Raw genomic sequence first — 21,784 nt, 5'->3', positions numbered from 1 at the left:
ATTTAAAAATTAGATCATAGTATACACATATGCACACTATTTTATAATTTACTTTGCATAAAATATAATAATATTCTTCTATTGCATATTAGGTCTATATAATCATTTTTAACAGCTGCATAATATTCCATATAATATTGATTCTTAACTTGGCCAAAATCATTATCCACTACACACATAACTTTTCTCAATCAGTAATTATTTCAATTTTTGTTGCAAAGGTGGTAAATCTGGTAAGGGCAGACATTTAGAGCTCAAAGTTCTATGACCATTATGAAGACTCAAAACTATTCCTTTTTAAGTTTTTTCTTAGCTTTAATTGGACTTTTTTTATGTTCAGACCCCAAAACTAAAGGACTAGTTTGACTGACACAACTCAATTACCAAAAAAGATGGGGGGAGGAGACGCAAACATATATGCTCTAGAAAATTACTGTTGAAGAGGAAAGTCTGAGATTTGAATTGGCACCTTTTCCAGGGGAGCCAGTTGCTCTTTGAGATCCTCTAATCTTTCAATAAGCTCCCTTTCCTTGTTTAACTGGTGCTGCTCGATGCACAGCGTGGTGTACAGCTGCTGGACGAGTGTCTTGACATCATTCAGGGTTGCTGCGTTTTCATGGCTTAAGAGGTCTGAAAAAAGGGGTTACATTTTTTAAAAGTTTGCCTTAGATAGAGCATTACTATTCCCAGGGTTATTAGACAACAATAAAAACAAGACAGATGCATTTGCTATGGGACCCCACCATCAGTGTTCTACTGAAGGAAAGTGATAGTTCCTTTTCAAAAAAGAGGTATCTACAAATCCTAGAAAGTCAATTCATATTTAGGCAACTTGAAAATTTTGAAGCCAACATCTACTGTTATATGCTTGGAAGTCAAAATGCTACAAATAAGGTTACAAATAACAATAATCTTCATTAGATAAAAACAAAAAAATTTAGGCAATAGGTTAAAAACTAGTAGAGAGGTTTAGAATCAATCCGACTATCATGCTTATCAAAATGCTTATCTATAATTTATCTGTGGTCCTGCCATTTTAATTGGTGATTGTTTTCCTGTTTAACACAGAAAAACTACACAGTATATCAAATTTGCAAATACAAAGGTATAAAGAAAAATACAATTATCCTAAAACTCTTACGCTCCCATACACCTTCCCCTTAGCATACCAACTTTTATTTATCCCTGTTGGGAAAAGACACAGAATATAGCTGTTTAGGCCTCAATATCATGTTTGAGAGGGCATTAAGTTAAGAGAATGATTGAAAGGGTAAAAGATTAAATTCTTTGATTCAATATCTTCTTCTGTGAGTAGCGTGTGTTTCCAGAGATCTAAAAATTACGTTTTGAAAATCTAGTAAAAAATCAGCTATGGGGCACCTGGGTGGCTCAGTCAGTTAAGCGTCTGCCTTCAGCTCAGGTCATGATCCCAGGGTCCTGGGATTGAGCCCCATGTCGGGCTCCCTGCTCAGTGGGGAGCCTGATTCTCCCTCTCCTCCCTGCTCATGCTCTCACTCTCTCTCTCAAATGAATAAATAAAATCTTAAAAAAAAAAATCAGCTGATCTCAGCTGTCAAAGAATAAAAACAAAAAACACTAAAAAAGAAAATTTTGTTTTAAAATCTTATTAGCCTTAAATGTGACATTTTGTTATGTACAGCATAAGGTCACTCATCTAAATCAAAATAAGCCATAGTCATAATTAGCCATGTGTTTAAACTTTTTTCAAGGATGTCCTTTAGTACAGTTATCACAGAAATTTAATCAATGAAAAATTCAAGTAAGGGCAGCCAATTGCATTAGAGAAGAGCTGATATAGTAAAATGGGATATAGCACCTAGCATAGTATCTTGCACACTTCAGCAAATGTGTGCTGAGTTAATGGGAACAGACAAAAGAACCCACTTTGAGTTCTAAAAGTCATCTATGTCAACAGGGCCTTCTTTGTACTGAAGGTGTAGCTCACATTTGCATATGGCTTTACACTTTCCAAAGTTACCAGAAGAGGAAGCTGCACTCTAGAAGGCATAGCTTATTTGGAATGTCACAGTGAGGTGGTAGAGTCCATGTCTCCTGACCCCATGACAGGAACTGAGTCATAATGTTGCTACTAGATCAATAACAGTATTTCTCCTGAAAGCTTAATCCCCTTCAAAAAGACAAGCCCTTATCAATTATCTATGGCTAACAAACTCTCTACACATATATTATTTATATCATGTTATCCTCAAAATAACAGCATGAGTAAACTTGGCAGCCAAAATTTATAAATGAGGAATTTGAATCCTAGAGATAAGATTAACAAATGTTTTTGTACTAGGTACTGATCTAGTCACTACAGAGGGAAAAAAAATTAAATATGAGAAAAACTAATGATGTAATGTATGGTGATTAACATAACAATAAAAAAGTTGTCACCTGAAAAAAAAAATTAAATATGAGGTGGTTGCTCTCTTTAAGGAGGTCTCATAATAATATTCACAAAGTTGCATAGCTAGTAGGAAATGGACAAAGATCATCTGGTAATCCAATGACTTTCCTATTTTATGTTTTCTTTTTCCATTTTATTTTTTAAAAGATTTATTTATTTGAGCAGGGGAATGGGGGGAGGGACAGAGGGAGAGAGAAAATCTCAAGCAGACTCCACGCTGAACATGGAGCACATGGGGGGCTTGATCCCACAACCCCAAGATCACAACCTAAGCTGAAACCAAGAGTCAGATGCTTAACTGACTTGAGCCACCCAAGCGCCCCCATTTTAACTTTCAAAACTGTAATTACTGTATTTGCTTAGAAGTCCAAGGAAGGAAGGGAAGGAAGGAAGGAGGGAGGTAGGGGAGGAAATAAAGAGGAAAGGAAGCAAGTAAGCAAAACTAAACAGAATCTCTTCTCTTCTTTTTCCTAATGAAGCATGGACATGTTAATGACCAAGCATGTACAGATAATCATAACCTGAAAATCTATAAAATTGGAAATCAGGCTTGAAATTTGTTTTACAAAAAAAGTAAGTCTCTATTAGAATATTGTTCATTGAAAACTTGTTAGTTTAAAAAATTAGTATTTGTATTACAGGTTCTGCTGTGTAGAACATTATTTTTTATATCAATCTTTTCTTTTATGGCTTCTGGGTTTTATGTTATAGTTAGAAAGTTCTTTCTCAATCCAAGGTTATAAAAATATTTCTCTTTAGATTGTCTTTCAGTACTTTTAATATTTTTCTTCTTCAAAATTTAAATTTTTGATCCACATACCCTTTGACACAGTCTTCCACTTCCAGGTATTTTTCTTACATATATACTCATAGACTTCCTAAGTGACACATATTCAAGACTATTCAACACTACAGTATATACTATAGCAAAAGATGAAAACTACATAAAGGTCCATCAATAAGTTTCTAGATCCTTTCTTGTCTTTCTCTCTTTTGTGTGTTGCTGATTTTCTTTACTGATATATTTGGATTTCTTTCTCTTTATTCTTTGCATGTTTATTAGTGTTTTTTGATATATGGCTACTATTAGGTTTGTATATAACCTTTTCTGCATACAGCAGTCTATATTAAGTTGGTGGTCGTTTAAGTTTGAACCCATTCTTTTCTCCTCCCCTCCCGATGTTTTAAGTATATGTTATTACATTTCATATCTTTTTTTTGGTGAGTTGCTGGACTTTTTTATGAAAATACTTTTTTTACTGCTTTTGTGTTTTCTGCCTTTTATTCTGTCACTTTTGGTCTCCCCGTTCCACTTTAGTATTTCTTGTAGGGCTGGTTTGGTGGTCATGAATTCATTTAACTTGTCTGGAAACTCTTTACCTCTCCTTCTATTCTGAATGATAGCCTTGCTGGATAGAGTATGGTTGGCTGAAGATTTTTCCCATTCAGCACTTGGAATATATCATGCCTATCCCTTCTGGCTTGCGAAGTTTCTGTTGAAAAATCTCCTGCTAGCCTTATGGGTTTTCCCATGTAAGTTACTGACTTCTTTTGCCATTTTAAGAATTTTTTATCATTAAGTTTTGCAAATTTAATTACAGTATGTCTCGGTGTGGATCTGCTTTTGTTGATTTCGATGGGAGTTTTATGGTGCCTCCTGGATCTGGATGTCTGTTTCCTTCCCCAGACTAAGGAAATTTTCAGCTATTATTTCTTCAAATACATTTTCTGCCCCCCTTTTCTCTCTCTTCTTCTTCCAGGGGCTTCTACAATACTTATGTATTATTATATTTGATGGAGTTATTGAGTTCCCTAAATCTATTCTCTCTCGTTCAGCTCCATTGCTTTCCATTACTGTCTTCTAGGTAATTAATTTGTTCCTCTGCTTCTTCCAGCCTGCTGTTCATTGCATCAAGCCTGTTTCTAATCTGGTATATTGCACTCTTCATGTCTGATTCCTTTTTAAAGATTTATTTATTTATTTAAGAGAGAGAAAGTGTGAGGGGGAGAAAGAGCATGAGGAGGGGGAGGGGCAGAGGGAGAAGTCGAAGCAGACGCCCTGCTGAGCAGGGAGCCCAATGCAGGGCTCAATCCCAGGATCCTGGGATCATGACCTGAGCCGAAGGCAGATGCTTAACGTACTGAGCCACCCAGGCGCCCCTGATTCCTTTTTAACTCTTTTATCTTGGTAGTAAGGTTCTCAATGATGTCTTCCATTCTTTTCTCAAGCCCAGTGAGTATCCTTATGATCACTGCTTTAAATACTCCATCAGGTGTGTTACTTACATGTTTTGCTTAGATCTCCAGCTGCAGCATTATCTTGTTCTTTAATTTGGTATAAATTCCTCTGTCTTCTCATTTTGTCTTAGTCTCTGCCTGCTTCTCTGTGTTACAAAAGCCAGTTATGTCTCCTGCTCCCTCTTCGACGTAGCCTCTTCTCTCCCGTTGCTTTTTTTTTTTTAAGATTTTATTTATTTATTTGAAAGAGAGAGTGAGAGAGAGAGCGCGAGTACAAGCAGGGGTAGGGGCAGAGAGAAAGGGAGAAGAAGACTCTCCTACTCAGCAGGGAGCCCAATGTGGGGCTTGATCCCAGGTCCCTGGGATTAAGACCTGAGCCAAAGTCAGACACTTAAATGACTGAGCCACCCAGGCGCCCCACTCTTCTCTCCCTTTAGTTGTGGAGTTTGTAATGTCAGTCTTTAGGTTGATTTCTGGGGTATTTTGGATGATTTGATAGTTATCTAGTTGTGTTCATGGGAGGAGGTGAGCCGAGGGTCCTCCTCCTCTCACCATCTTCCTCAGAATCCACTCTTACTTTTTCAGCTTCATCTACAATTGTACAAGGTCTCAGTCCTATAATAAATCTTTTATTCCACAATACTTATGTGGTTCTGCTTCCTCAGTTGAACCCTGACTGATATAAATACTATGTATGTATGTGTATATATATGCTATTAATTGCATAAAAAGGGGAAAAAGTTATGCATTCATATTTTCTTACACATGCATCAATAATATTTGTCAGGAAACATAGGAAACTAAGAACAGTGCCTGCTGGTACAGAAGGAGCAAAGGGTAGATGTGGAACAAGGAAAAGAAAACTTTTTCCCATACATTCTTTGACTTTGGGAGTTAAACCTTGTGAATGTACTATCTATTCTAAACAAATAAAAAAATTTAATGTGCAATCACACACCTTCCAACACCTTCATGGTAATGAAAAAACCATGAAATGATAATTCAAAGATCAATCTCACAGATGTCCAATTACTAAAGCCCCAGTAAACTCAAGAGAATTGGCTTTATTTTGTTAGATTTTCTTGTCAGGAAGAATACGGTTCCAAAGTATTGTCATGGTGGAGGAAAACATCAACTTCAAACCTTTGAACTGGGAAAATTTGCCCACATATTTGGAGATGAAATTATGAGAGAAGATAAATCTGCTAATGGCTTAACAACAACACTTTTGGATGATTTGTGTATGCTTCACTAAAAATGCAATTAGATATTTATTAATGTTTCTGCACATGTCATCTCTGCCAGGAAATTAAGGTACAGAAAGGCAAGGAGGTATGTTAACATAATGGGGATTAAAAGTCTTTTTAGCTCTACTAGAATGGTTTGAGAAGGACTTTGGTTGAGTCTCTGATAAAGTATTTGTTACTGTTTGTATTTGGTTTGCCTGTTCAACTGTTTCTTTCAAGTCATTTACATCATTAAGAGAGAAGCAAGGTCTCCAATATCTTCTGGATGGATAAATGGGGAAAAGGGCTTAGTGGTGCCAATCAAAATGATTCTCCTTAGCACAACAACTCTGAACAACCAGTGACTTAGATTATACTGTCTTCCTCCCCAATACTAAGTGGAAGGAGTTAATTACTACTTCAACATGGACTGAGATAAAAGACCTTTTGTACTCGCTTTCCATATTCCTCCCTCCAATCTAGATTTAGGTTAGGTTTAAAATAATCTAATTGCTAAAACAGTTACTATTCTCATCCTGCAGTGGGCAGAGGGCAATCCAGCCATACACAGCTATGGTAATCAAAAGAATGCAATGATGCTTACAGCTAGCCTTAGTGCTATGACCTGCCCCCTTGGTTTTTTCTGCCTCTCCCCTTTCAATTTTGGGCTTAGGTACAAGGGTTGTCAACACTTAGGTATCCATAATACTTATGGACTGTCAATCCCACATAAATGTTAAATAGGCCTTTATTAGATCCTCTATCAATAAGCCCTTTATCCTCGGTGCCTGATGGAAGTGCATAAAGTTCAGGTTTACTGGTACACAACATACAGCATTTTTAGCTCTAAAGTGCTATCCATCAACAGGGAAATGAAAGGGACACCTGGGTGGCTCAGTCAGTTAAGCGTCTGCCTTCGGCTCAGGTCATGATCCCAAGGTCCTGGGATCGAGTCCCTCACTGGCCTCCCTGTTCGGCAGGGAGCCTGCTTCTCCCTCTGCCTGCTGCTCGCCCTGCTTGTGCCCTCTCTCTCTTTCTGACAAATAAATAAAGTCATTAAAAAAAAAAAAACAGGGAAAAGGAAAATAGGAGAGAAGTAAAAGGTAAAGGCGGGGTGAGTAGAAAAAACTTTCAAAAAACTTATAAAACTGTCCTGGAAAAGTTCTCCTTCATTAACTCTTTTATTAGATTTGTTCCATCTGCTCCATGTATATATAAAATCCTAGTGTTCCTCCTCATCATCTGATACCTGAGCTCTAGTACCTTCAATTTCTTTTCTGTTTAGCCTTTTCACTAAAAAGAGTTCCAATGTGGGGAAGAGGAATATGCCTACTCATCTGGATGATTGCCAACCTTCTCAAATGCAGAAATTCAAACTGCTCTCTTGATGCAGATGAAAAAGAGTGGTAACTTGGATGCCAGCAGTATCTTCCTCACACAGGGAAAGGAACATAATATGGTGGAAACAAAATTAAAAACTATTTTATATATTATCAAAAGAAAATTATTTTCTTTACTATGTTTTTTTAAGATCTTTTTTAAAAATTTTAATTCCAATATAGTTAACATACAGTATTATATTAGTTTCAGGTGTACAATATAGTGATTCAACACTTCCATACAACACCTGGTGTTCATCATGACCTGTTTCAGCGATCCCCCCACACCCCCTTACCTCTGGTAGCCGTCAGTTTGTTTTCTTTAGTTAAGAGTCTGTTTCTTGATTTGTCTTTTTCCTTTGTTCATTTGTTTTTTCTTAAATTCCACACGAGTGAAATCATATGGTATTTGTCTTTCCCTGACTTATTTCACTTAGGATTATACTCTCTAGCTCCATCCATGTCATTGCAAAAGGCAAGACTTCATCCTCTTTAATGGCTGAATAATATTCCATTGTATACATACATACACCATATCTTCTTTACCCATTCATCTGTCGGTGGACACTGGGAATGCTTCCATAATATGGCTATTGTAAATAATGCTGCTATAAACAAAGGGGTACATGTATCCCTCTGAATTAGTGTTTTTGTATTTTTGGGGAAAATACCCAGCAGTGCAATTACTGGATCACAGAGTACTTCTATTTTTAACTATTTAACTATCTTAACTATTTTTAACTGGCTGTACCAGTCTCCTTTTTCTCTACATCATCACCAACACTTGTTTCCTGTGTTTTTGATTTTTACTATGTTTTAAAAGTTTGGGAAAAAGTGTTTATGGACTTAAAACAGTATTATTTGAGCTTCTGTGAGAAATGGTATCTAATGGCATAATCTCTCATTGTCTAATAACAGAGGTAAGAGAGCTATGATGTATGAAAATATTTTAAATACTGGAAAGATACTTTAGGGGCGACTGGGTGGCTCAGTTGGTTGAGTGACAGACTCTTGGTTTCAACTAAGGTCATGATCTCATGGGTCTTGGGATACAGCCCGTGTAGGGTTCTATGCTCAGCAGGGAGTCTGCTTGAGATTCTCTCCCTCTGTCCTTCCCCTGACCAAATTTCACATTTCAATTTACAATTATTCTCTGAATTACAGACTTCTGACCCTTGCAAACTTAACATTCTTTTTTTAAAAAAATTTATTTTTAGGTAATCTCTACAACCAATGTGGGGCTCAAACCTATAACCCCAAGATCAAGAGTTGCATGCTCCACCAAATGAGCCAGCCAGGTGCTCCACAAACTTCATATTCTAACTGACATCTAGGGAAGCTGAGTAGTATTCCACAGTTCTGAGATGCAGATAAAGCAAAGAGTTGTTAGAATGATGAACTGATTACCAGAGAATCAAATATAATATCTCCCCCTTTCAGTTTCTACCTTTACTTTCCCTTATAATGATGCTATTTAAAAACCTAAAACATTCATTTCTGCTTTAAAAACACAGTATTAGACAAGGTGGTTAGATTAGTGATTGATTAAAAGCCTCTAATTTTGGACAACATAATATATGTAAGCTTACTGTCCCGCTTATTATACTTTATGTAAGGATGTATTAGTGAACTTTTAAAATTTTACTAATAGAAAATCTAAATGGAATGAACTCTCTAGGTAATTCACATACACACACAAAATACTCCTAAGTAGAATGCCCTCAAGGTCTACCCAGTTTGTCACAAATGGCAGGTTTCCTTCTTTTTCACAGCTGAATAATATTCCATTATATGTATGTACCACATCTCCTTTATCCATCCATCTGCAGACAATTAGGTTGTTTTCCTATCTTCACTACTGTGAATAATGCATCAGTGAATATGGGAGTGCAGGTATCTCTTTGAGATCCTGGTTTCATTTCCATTGGTTATATAACCAAAAGTGGGATTACTGGATTCTATGGTATTATGGTATGGTCAGTCAAGGGATGCCAAACTCCCAATTGTAATAGGAGTAAGTTCTAGGGATCTACTGTACAGCATGGTGACTATAGTTAACAATATTGTATTGTATACTTGAAATTTGCTGAGAGTAGACCTTAAGTGTTTCACCACACACACACAAAGGTAATTATGTGAGATGACAGAGGTGTTAATTAATCCTATTGTGGTAATCATTTTGTAATATTAAAGTGTATTAAATCATCACACTGTATACCTTAAACTGCTCTAAATGCTATATACCAATTATCTGTCAATAAAGCTGGAAAAGAAAGAGCAAATTTAAAGAACAATAACAATAACAAAAAACTGAGTAAACTAAGGCCTGTACTTCTGTTATTTTTAAAGAGAACTTCTAGTCCAAAAATCAGGGAATAAAGAAAAACATATTAGCATAGCTGGTATGTAGCTAACAATCCCTGGGTCTATATATATGTTCTGTTACTCCAATGTAATAAAGTCTGGTTCAGTAATGTCTTACTATTTAAAGGATACTTTTCCATTCTTGCCGTATTTACTATACTTTTTCTAAGCTAGTTCCATTTCAACTAGCTTGCATGTGGAAGAGAATCTGGCTTCTGAACAACCAAAATGCTACTGCCTTAACTCACTTATTTCACTCAACACACAACGACCATCTGAGTCAATGGAGGACACAAAATCACAGTGCCTTCCATCTGAGCATTAACAACAAAGAGGAATAAGAAGAGTTCAGGGAACAGATTAGTCACTTCTAGTTGGCTGGGAGTCAGAGCAAGGAAGGACTGTTAAAACCTTCATGGAAGAGCCGGCCTTGATGATTTTGACACGAGGAATAGGTTAGGAAGAAAGAAAAAAAGGCACCGTAGAGAAAGGTGAGCAAACACTGAGATGGCAAAGAATGGCCTAGTTCAGAAAAGAGAAAGGAATAGAGGACAGAGGAAAAGTAGACAACATGTAAGAGGGAAAGAGGAAAACTTTTAAAGTAGATGTGGACCAGATTTTGGAGGCATTCAATATTTAGGCTTTCACTGAGAACATTTTCTACCTTAGACACAATTCTCAAAAGCAGAATTGAAAAGAAGGGACATCCTAGGAGGCTGGTGATAATGGAAGGGGCATTAACAACAGCAGTAAGTGACAATAAGATCAAGGGCAGAGAGAGAAAAGTGACCAAAAAAGACCCAAATCAAAGGCTATTTTAGGGCGCCTGGGTGGCTCAGTTGGTTAAGCGACTGCCTTCGGCTCAGGTCATGATCCTGGAGTCCCGGGATCGAGTCCCGCATCGGGCTCCCTGCTCGGCAGGGAGCCTGCTTCTGCCTCTGACCCTCCACCCTCTCATGTGCTCTCTCTCTCTCATTCTCTCTGTCTCAAATAAATAAAAAAAAAAATCTTAAAAAAAAAAAAAGGCTATTTTAGAGAGCTATCTAGCATCAGTAGAGTCATATTGGAGTCTGGGATAAAAAGAGAAATCAGTAATACCAACTGCCTTCATTTAAATTTTTGATATTTTGTTCATCATGGGTTTTTTGCATTAACTTTAAAATAGTTCATTAAAATATTATTTTAGTATGGACAGGGAAGTCCATAATATATTTTAAAAAGATTCCCCCTGCAATGTTATTAAAATAATGTAACTTTTAGCTTGTATGGAAGGAAGGAGGTTAATTTACGTAGAACATTCATTTCTGTGAAAGAGTGACAATATCCAATACTAAAGCATTCTCGTGTCTAGGCAGAATCTAAGTTTCAGTCAGTGTACTAGCCAAGTACTCAAGAGTGAGGTAATCAATGAGCTGTTCAACTGAAAGAGTTTATCTGGATGTAAGACTTTCAGTTTCTTTGATTATTATCGGCTTCTCAAGGTTATCCAAAGAAAAGCAAAGTTCTTTCCAAAAGCCCTTCCACATTTCTCTGGCCTTATCAAGATTACTTTTTACCTCTCTTTGGTGGTCGTACATGATACGTTAAGTCATTAATGACCAGCTTAAAGTCGTCAAGGAGTAGGAGGTCTATCCCTGTAGAGGCAGCAACTCGAACGCCATCTGTGAAAAATTTAAATGTAAAAATTTAAACTTGTCATATGTCCATAATTATTTGAGAATGATCAGGAAAAAGCAATCCTCAAAATCAATTTTAAAAATTATATCTTTTCTTTTAAATTCCAGTTCACTTCTGCCTCATCCCCAAGTTCTGTGCTAAATAAAGCTTTTATTATCTGAGGCTTTTTGCTTTGGTGATCTCAAGTCCATGAAGATTTAACAATATACTCTTCTAACAGAACTTTATGAACAAGTAAAATAATTACAAAGATCTATAGCTGTTAATTGGAAATCTAGGGTTGCTGGGAGAGCTGCAAGAATGTCATATATCTATCTGTGATGGAAGTTTGTTGAGTAAAAAACACAATGCTTTCTAATGTATGTACTTCTCAGTATAATTAGTGGTTAGTTGCCAGTAATTTGGTAGGGACAGATGATAGGGTCTACTAATTACATTACTAGATAAGATGAAAATTAAGTATATTTAAACTACTTAAAGCACAGAAATGTGGCAAATTGTTAACAACTGGTAAATCCAAGGGTAAATAGGTACTTCCTATATAGTCTTTTATGTTTTCTGTAGGTTTAAGATTTTTCAAAGAATGGGAAAAAATTGTAAGGTATTCAAATAAATAAATAGGACAGATATCATGTCAAATGGGAATTTTTAGTGCCTTATTTCATTCTTTTCCAATCATATATGTCTTTATTTTGTAAACTTTCATGTGAAAGACAGAAGATCGAAAAAGAAGTCCTTAACACTTCATATCCCCCGAGTTAAGGGCTCAACTACTAGAAAAATTTATTTTATGCCTAAAGTAATAATAAAAGGTTCAATAACATGTGATTGACTGCTCATCTTTGCCCATGGCATTATATGTGAGGTGCTTCTGAATGAGACTTTTTGTGTATATACAGTCCTAAAATTGAACAATCATACTTTGAGAACTGGGAGACAAATCACTGTCTCTCCTGACATTTGCTAAGCAAAAAAAAAAAATGTGTTTTAAAGTTAAGAGTGTGGGGATTCTTTTGCAGTGGGGGGTGTGTGTGTAGAAGTGGTCAGGGGTGAAATGAGGGTTGGGTGGGAATAAATAATGAATGTGACTGTACCTGGTGAATAGATCGCGACTCTGTCAATTCCCCGATCCTCTTCTTGCAGTTGTCGTAAAAACACACCAACCGAGTCTGAGATAGGTTTGAGTGTGAACTGGCAGCGTTCACGCCGGGACGGTAGCCTCACAGATATCACAGGTAACCCGTTTTGATACATCACCGTCACATCTGAATGAAAAAGACCCATAATCATATGATAATTAGATTCCATTATAAGTTAAAGCTACATTATTACTATTCTTATATAGGGTCTATTATCAATGTGGTTTAAAATGGTTTTGTTTTTTTTTTTTAAGATTTTATTATTTTGACAGAGAGAGAGAGAGACAGCGAGAGAGAGAGCACAAGCAGGGGGAGTGGGAGAGGGAGAAGCAGGCTTCCCGCTGAGCAGGGAGCCTGAGGTAGGGCTCGATCCCAGGACCCTGGGATCATGACCTAAGCTGAAGGCAGACGCGTAACGACTGAGCCACCCAAGCGCCACTAAAATATTTTCAAAGGTTTAAGAATATGTCCTTTAGCTTTAGTTGAAGGTTATTCTGGGAACTGGCTTATGGAAGATCAATCATATGGATCACACAATTCACTTTTCAGGGGGAAAAAAAAAAAAAAAACATGCAAAGGATTATCTTCTAACTAGGTCAGAGAGAAACCTTCCCAGAAATGTGAGGTAAAGATTTTGGTATTGGTGAATATAAACCCCAGTTCTACTGAGGAAGATTTTATTAAGTAGCCAGAGATTGCTGGGCCAGGCTCCATAACCTGTAGGAGGTGGCTCTTAAGAGCCACACCTTTCAAGAATCCCTGGGGAATAACATGTGAAAATACATTAAAAAGTGAGACCCTTACTCAAGGACAGTCAGTTCTTACTTAGGGTATAATTATTATTTCCAAGGTGCTTGGTAAGTAAGTATTCTCTTATACAATATGAATATATTATGATATAATCAAAACAATTCTTTTTATGTTCTCTTGAACATCATCCTGAGGTCAGCTAGAAGCCAAAGCTCAACTATTTGGGATTTTCTAACAAAAGTTATTAAAGGAAACATTATAATAAGCTATGAAACTCAAAAGATTTTCTATATTACAGCACAGAATTCCTATTTCCTTATCTTTTTCCTCAATAGTCTTGATTGACAAAGCCTTAGTCACTAAAACGAATGTCAGAGTAAAATAACTCTTTTGAAATAATTTTTATATGAATTTTTAAATAAATAAATTCTGAATCAGAATTTTTTACATGAGCAACCAAGCATTTATTTTTTTTTATATAAATATTTTATTTATTTATTTATTTGACAGAGAGAGAGGGAACACAAGCAGGGCGAGTGGGAAAGGGAGAAGCAGGCTTCCCGAGGAGCAGGGAGCCCAACGCGGGGCTCGATCCCAGGACCCTGGGATCATGACCTGAGCCAAAGGCAGACGCTTAACGACTGAGCCATCCAGGTGCCTCACAACCAAGCATTTAAAGATGGTAAGTTAGCACTAGCCTGTGAAGGAAAATAGGCTTTAGAGGCAAATGTGGGATGGAATCCTGGCTTTTTAACTTTGGGCATAGTATATAACTTCTCTGAGCCTCATTTTTTTTGATATATAAAATAGATTTAATCCTTAACTGACAGAGTTGTCTCGAGGAATAAATAAAACATTTAAAACACTTAACACATGGGGCACCTGGGTGGCTCAGTCATGATCCCAGGGTCCTGGGATTGAGTCTCATGTCAGACTCCCTCCTCAGCGGGGAGTCTGCTTCTCCCTCTGCCCCTGCCCCCACTCGTGCTCTCTCTCTCTCTGGATCACTCTCTCTCTCAAATAAATAAAAAAATGTTTTAAAAAAATAAAACACTTAACTCACTGCTTGATAGATACCTGATAATGTTTATTAGCTTTTAAGAATCAGAAGTTACATTCTATAATGTTTCTAAGTATTCATACCCCTCAAAATGGAAGAGTTGAGAGGAAACATACAGATTAACGTTCTGGAGATTCCAAATGCATCACACTTTGCAGTGTTGTAATTATTTACATCTTATTTCCTTGCCTATTCTAGTAATTTATAAGGCCTACAGTGTATATATGATAGCCTCACACTATATCCTTTTTTTTTTTTTTTAAGATTTTATTTGTTTGAGACAGAGAGAGAGCATGAGGGGGGGGGGGGCAGGGGAGGGGCAGAGGGAGAGGGAGAAGCAAACTCCCCACTGAGTAGGGAGCCCAACTCAGGGCTCAATCCCAGGACCCATGATCCCAGGGATCATGACCTGAGCCAAAGGCAGACACTTAAGTGCCTGAGCCATCCAGGCACCCCTCACACTACATTCTTTCAGTAAATTTTAAAAGTAACCCTGATTGAGGCATAGTTGGTAAATAACATAAAATACTTTTATTTTAAATGGACATTTGATGAGTTTTGACACAATAATCAAGATAAAGAACATTTCCATTACTCCCCCAATTCCCCTGTTCCCCATCCCATTAATCCCTAGGCAACCACTGATTCAATTTATATTTAGCTTTTCGGGAGTTTTTATATTACTGGAATCATACAGTACAGGCTCCTTTGTATCTGACTTCTCTCAACATAATGATTTTGAGATTAACCCACATTGTTGCATGCATTAGTAGTTTTTTTATTACTGAGTAATATTTCATTGTATGGACATACCATAATTTATTTGTATTATATACATTATATATATACTATATATATATTATAATTTATTCCTTTTCCTTTTCCTGCTGGTTGACATTTGGATTGTTTCCAGCTTTTATGATTACCCACTTTCAAGTCTTTGTGTAGACATATGTTTTTGTGCTATACTTTTTTGTGCTGTACTTTTTCTCATCCTTTTGCTTTTAAACTATCCATGTCTATATTTAAAGTGGGTTTTCTGCACACAGCATATAGTTGGGTCTTGCTATTTTATCCAATCTGACCACCTCAGCCTTGGTTTTTGTTTTGTTTTGTTTTTAAGATTTATTTATTTATTTTAGAGAGAGATGGAGAGAGAGAGTGCACAAATGGGGGGAGAGGCAGAAGGAGAGGAAGAGAATCTTAAGCAGACTCCCTGCTGAGCACGGAGCCCGACTCAGGGCTCAATCTCAGGACCCTGGAATCATGACCTGAGCTGAAATCAAGAGTTGGACACTTCACCAACTGAGGCCACCAAGGCACCCTCCAATCTCAGCCTAATTAAAGTGTGTACGTTATTTACATTTAATAAATTATAAACATGGTTGTGTAATCTACTTGTGTATAAGTCTTACTACTTAATTGACCCACCTGTTCTTTCTTCTACTTTTCCTCTATTCTTGCTCTCTTTTAGATTAACTATTTTTATGATTACATTTAATCTCTACTACTGCCTCATTAACTATACCTTTTTATGTTTTTAGGGGTTTCCCTACAGATGTTGGTAAACTTTTTCTGTAAAGGGCTAGGTATTAAACAAATGGGCATGGCTGTGTTCCAATAAACTTTATTTACAAAAATAAGCAGTGGCCTGGATTTGACCTATTGGGTTTGCTGAACCTTGCTCAAGGGTTTATAATTTACATCTTTAACCTGTAATATTACAGTTGACTTTCACATAATTTACCACTTACCATTGCAGGGTATCTTAGACCAACACACTTCCATTTCCCTTGCTTTGTACTATTGTTCTCATACAATTTATTTCTACAGGCTATAAACCACACATTATTTTTACTTTGACAACTAATTACATTTTTAAAAAATTTTAAAATGAGGAAAAATATCTTTTATATTTACACACATAGTTACCCTCTGCTGTTGCTCATTCATTTAGTATAGATCTAAATTTCTATTTATTATCATTTTCCTTTTGCTTGAAGAGCTTCCTTAAACATTTCTTGTTGGGCTGATGTGTTGACAATAAATTCTCCCCAATTTTGATAAGTCTGAGGTTTATTTCACCTTCATTTTTTTTTTTAGAATTTTTTTTTACTTTTATTTTTTTATTGTTATGTTAATCCCCATACATTACATCATTAGTTTTAGATGTAGTGTTCCATGATGCATTGTTTGTGCATAACACCCAGTGCTCCATGCAGAACGTGCCCTCCTCAATACCCATCACCAGGCTAACCCATCCTCCCACCCCCCTCCCCTCCAGAACCCTCAGTTTGTTTTTCAGAGTCCATCATCTCTCATGGTTCATCTACCCCTCCGATTTCCCCCCCTTCATTCTTCCCCTCCTGCTATCTTCTTCTTCTTCTTTTTTTTTCTTAACATATATTGCATTATGTTTCAGAGGTACAGATCTGAGATTCAACAGTCTTGCACAATTCACAGTGCTTACCAGAGCACATACCCTCCCCAGTGTCTATCACCCAGTTACCCCAACCCTCCCACCCCCCCATCCCAGCACCCCTCAGTTTGTTTCCTGAGATTAAGAATTCCTCATATCAGTGAGGTCATATGATACACGTCTTTCTCTGTTTGACTTATTTCGCTCAGCATAATACCCTCCAGTTCCATCCACATCGTTGCAAATGGCAAGGTCTCATTCCTTTTGATGGCTGCACAATATTCCATTGTATATATATACCACATCTTCTTTATCCATTCATCTGTCGATGGACAACTTGGCTCTTTCCACAGTTTGGCTATTGTATTTCACCTTCATTTTTGAAGAACATTTTGCTGTGTAAAAAAATTCTAGGTGGACATATTTTTTTTTTCTTTTTAGCACTCTAAAGAACTTATGTCTTTTAGTTTGCATAGTATATGTAAGTACATATATATTCTTTATTCCTTGGCACATATGTCTTTTTTCCTGTGGCTGCTTTTAATACTTCCTCTTTATCACTGGTTTTCAGTAATTCGATTCCAATGTTCCTTTCTATGGTTTCCTAAGTATTCTACTTGGGAGTTATTAAATTTCGTAGATCTATGAGCTCATAGTTTTTATCAAATTTGAAAATTTTGGCCATTACTCAAATATTTTTTCTAGTTCTTACCCCTCTCCTTCTGGGATTCCAATTATACTTATAGTAGACTATGTAGTGCTGTCTCACAGGGCACTGAGGCTCTCTTCTTATATATCATGTTTTTTTTCCCTTCAGATTCATTTTGGATAGTTTTAACTGCTATATACTTCAATGTCACTGATATTTTCTTCTGCAGTGTCTAAATCTGTTAATTCCATCTGTAACTGCTTTTCATCTCAAACATTATTTGTTTCATCTCTAGAAGTTACATCTGTTTATTTTTATATCTTCTCTTTTTCTTCATATGCTTGTTTTCCTTTTCCCCCCTGAATATAAAGATCACATTTATAATAACTATTTTAAAATCCTTGTCTGTTAATTCCATCATCTCTGTTGTTTCCATCTGTTTCTATTGACTAATTTTTCTTCTTTTTCCCCCTGCTTCTTCATATGCCTAGTAAATTTTGATTTGAGGTTAGACATCATGACTTTTACATTGTTCAGTGCTGGATCTTGTTGTACAGTTATTTGCATATTATTTTGATCCTTTCAAGTCCTTTAGAAAGTTTCTTAGGACAGATCTAGATTCCTTTATTATAGGGCCAAATTTGGCCCCACTTCTAAGATTCAATGAACACTGAATGTTCATATATTCTGTGATGTCTCTTTTCTGACTGGAGGGAAGTCAAATGATTTCTGGCTCTGTATGAGCACTAAGAATTATCCATTTTACAATTTCTGGTAATTGTTATTGGAAGTTATTCTAGCCTAGTCTTGTGGTTTAGAATTTAGCCAAAGCCTCAGGCTGTGAGCTGAGGCAATATAGGGTCAATCCCATTTGTTTTTCTTCTCTCAGAGATCACAGTCTGGTCCTTATTGTCCAATGTCTAAAAACAACTGTTTTACATATTTTGTCTGGTGTTCTAGTTGTTGACAGCAGGGCAGCAATTTCCATAGCAGTTAATCCTCTGTGGATACATGACTTGGATGTTTACACAAAAATTGAAAAGACAGAAATCTCTATTTCTTTAATTCTTCCAAAAGGGTAGTCTATATTTCCTAAGGAAGAAGAGGCCAAAGATAATTATATGAACTTAATATACAGTAAGTACTATCTAAAGTTTTTAATGTCTAAAGATATTTGAAAATTTTGTCATTTTCTTCTTCATTTCTAAAAGAATCCTTAGCGGGATGCCTGGGAGGCTCAGTCAGTTAAGTGTCTGTCTTTGGCTCAGGTCATGATCCCGGGGTCTTGGGATTGAGTGCTGCACCAGGTTCCTTGCTTAACAGGGAGCCTGATTCTCCCTCTGCCTGCCACTCCCCCTGCTTGTGCTCTCTCTCTCTCTCTCTGACAAATAATAAAATATTTTTTTAAAAACTTTTAAAAAATAGAAGAATCCTTAGCAATCCAGTGTTTCCTTAAAGTCAGAGCCATTAACATGAATATCCCCACTTCTTCTATAGGCAGTAATGATGATGGCATCAGAAAATTAGGTGACTAACTTATTTATTTCTGTGCCCCCTCCCCCCCGCCATATCTTCCTTCTATATGTGAAAAAAACTATTCAGCCACAGATTTCAAGAAGCAGACAGAGGTGAATTTAAATAAAAGATGGGAGTCTTAAACACAAAAGCATGGAAGATTTCACTAAAGCATCAGTTTCACAGTTTAAGTGCTTAGGGGTTACTATTTTAAAATAACTAAGATAAAGTCAACAGAGAAAATTAAGGTCTTTCTCAGCCACTTTTTACACTAAAGATCATGAAGTCTTTCAAAGGAGTGAAATATGAAAGCTCTGAGAAACTGCATGGAATAACACACTTCCGGACTGACAAACCCTTATTATAATACTGCTTTTGAAATAAATCCCCAGGTCTCTTTCTTTGCCACACACTAGATTGTAATTAAATGTCAGATTTCTTGGTTTGCAACCAAAACCAATTACCCAAGTTCCTCAAGTTTAACAATATGTAAAATAGCTGCTGGTTGTAGCAAAGTCACAATGGGTATTTACAAGCTACTGACAGTTAACAGCTCCTATTCTCTAGGGACAAATACTCTTTTTAAGTGTAAATTGCATCAGGTAGTTCTTTGGTTGGGTTTAATCTTTTGCTTTGATTTCCATTTCAATAAAATAAGAAATAATCTAAGTATGTTCTACAGCAGTGTGCTTCAAAGGAGCCAGGAAATTATGGGTCAACCAATGTGAATATTGAGAAGGAGAATATGGCTGGATTTAGGCATAAGAACAAAAAGGAAGGGATTTTCCAGACTAAGAAGAGAACTGCAAGGACAACTGACATTTGGGGTTGAAGAAGGAATTAACTTGCTTGTTTTAGCAACATCTAACAAGGTCAACCTACTCCTTCACTTTATAAAAAGTTTTCCTTTTGGCTTCGGTGATTCCATACTCTCCTGGTTGTTCTGTACCTTTCTGTCTACACTTTCTCATTATCCTTCATAGGTTCTTCTTCCTATATTCATCCCTTTTGAAAGTTTCTAAGTGCTTTGTCCTTGGTTTCTGTGCTTTTCAATCCACATACTCTCTAGGCAATCTCGTGTCTTCCATACTCTCCAGGTACCATCTAAATGCTGATATGTCCCAAACCTATATTCAACTGTCTGCTGAGTTTCCTGTACACATACCTCAAATTCAAAAAATCCTAAAATTGAATTAATCTTCCTTGAACCACTCACCTCTGACATATCTCATTTCAGTCAATAACACCACAATTATTTAACTACTGCCCAATCCAGAAAATTGTCTGATATCCCCGACTACTCTTAGAACCAGAACATGACATTCCTCATATCTAATCAGTCACCGTGTCCTTTCATTATATTTTCTTAACATCTCTAATCCTTCCAATTCTCTCTACTACTACCATCTTCTTAGTCCAGGCCACCACACCTTTCTTCTATCAGCTATATTATAATTGGACTCCTTACTTTATTCCAGCCTTGCTCCTGTTCAAAATATTATCCACATTTAAATAGAGTAATCTTTCTTTTTCCAAAGGAAACCACTCTCTTGAAGTTGGTCTTTGGTGTTTAGCATCGCCATCCATGATACACACACAAACAGGCAGGCAGACACACACAGACAGACAGACAGACACAAACGCAGCTCAATATACCATATATAGTATATGGAAGCCAGCCTTTAAGATGGCTCTCTATGATCCTTGCCTCTAGGTATTGACATCCTTGTGTGGTCCCATCCCATATCAAATCAGGGCTGGTCTGTAAAATCAGTAGAATACAGCTGCTGTGATGGTGTGTAACTTCCCAGGCTATGCCATAAAAGACCGTAGCTTCTGTCTTGCTCTCTTGGATCACTTTCTCTGAGGGAACCCAGTAGCCACAAGAACAATCCTGCAGCCCTATGGAGAAGCCAACATTGAGAAGAAGTGGAGTCTCCTATCAAGAGCCAGTACCAACTTCTCAGCCATGTTGTGAGCCACCTTAGAATTGAATCCTCCAGCCCCGTCAAACCTTTAGATGACTGCAACCCTAGCTGACATGGGATTGCAACCCAATGAGATCCTGAATTGCCCAGCTAAACTGCTCCTCAATTCCAAATCCATAAAAACATGAGATAATAAAGGATTATTGTTGTTTTAAGCCACTAAGTACGACCATAATTTGCTATATGGTATTAAATAAATATGGCATGGTTATTGCATGTACTTAGATGTTACACAAATGGTTGTACTGTATTCAACCTTCTACAACTTGCCTTTTATGCTCAATAATGCTTTGAGATTTATCCAAATTGAATCACATTTCTGGATCATTCATTTTAAGTCCTATGTAGAATTTTACTGTAGGAATATACCACAATTTATTCATCCCTTGAAAAAACAGATTTTTTTGTTCTTTATTATAAAGAAAAAGAAAGCTAAGAGAGTTAACAGCACTCCTTGTTTTTAGTTTCCAATATAAATCTGGCCAAATTTTCTTTTCCTTTTTGAGCTCTTTGTTTCACATTTTACTCCTTATGCCATCTGGAATTTACTTTTGTGAGGTAAGAAGTCAATTTTAACAGCAGTATTTATTGAATAGTCTGCCTTTTCTCTTGATTTACAGTGCTAATTCTATCACACATCAAATTTCCACATATGCAATGTTTCTCTAATCTGACCCTACAATCTTCCTGAACCAGTATTTCACTGTTTTGATTATTATGGTTTTAAAAATACATCTTCATATGTGGTTTGGGCAAACCTTCCCCCCTTTTCTACTCCAAATTTATCTTAGGTATTTGTATAGTGTTATTCTTTCATATGAATGTTTAAATAAGTTCAGCAGTTCCTGTTGGGGTTTAGATTAGCATTGCACTGGAGTTCATAAATTCATGTGAGGGAAGCTGACAATTTTTACAATGTTGTCTTCACATTCATTAATGTGTTATAGCT

The 21,784-nt window shown here is 36.6% G+C and overlaps 1 protein-coding gene across 1 annotated transcript in view; it reads right to left on the bottom strand.

The window, feature by feature from the left end:
* MCU (mitochondrial calcium uniporter) overlaps window positions 1-21,784 on the bottom strand; it is a 201,401-nt gene that overhangs the window by 10,435 nt on the left and 169,182 nt on the right. The window contains exons 3-5 of the mRNA XM_045878043.3: window positions 12,410-12,580; window positions 11,195-11,299; window positions 470-630 (exon numbers count right to left, since the gene is read on the bottom strand). Coding sequence (XP_045733999.1) covers window positions 470-630; window positions 11,195-11,299; window positions 12,410-12,580 — 437 coding nt within the window. The remainder of the gene's footprint in view (window positions 1-469; window positions 631-11,194; window positions 11,300-12,409; window positions 12,581-21,784) is intronic.

This window comes from Mirounga angustirostris, unplaced genomic scaffold (assembly GCF_029215605.1).
Source record: "Mirounga angustirostris isolate CCGP_5_RB_7025 unplaced genomic scaffold, mMirAng1.0.hap1 SCAF_6, whole genome shotgun sequence".
NCBI lineage: Eukaryota > Metazoa > Chordata > Mammalia > Carnivora > Phocidae > Mirounga > Mirounga angustirostris.
The sequence above is the reverse complement of the archived record's forward strand: the minus strand, read 5'-3'. Positions and strand labels throughout refer to the sequence as shown.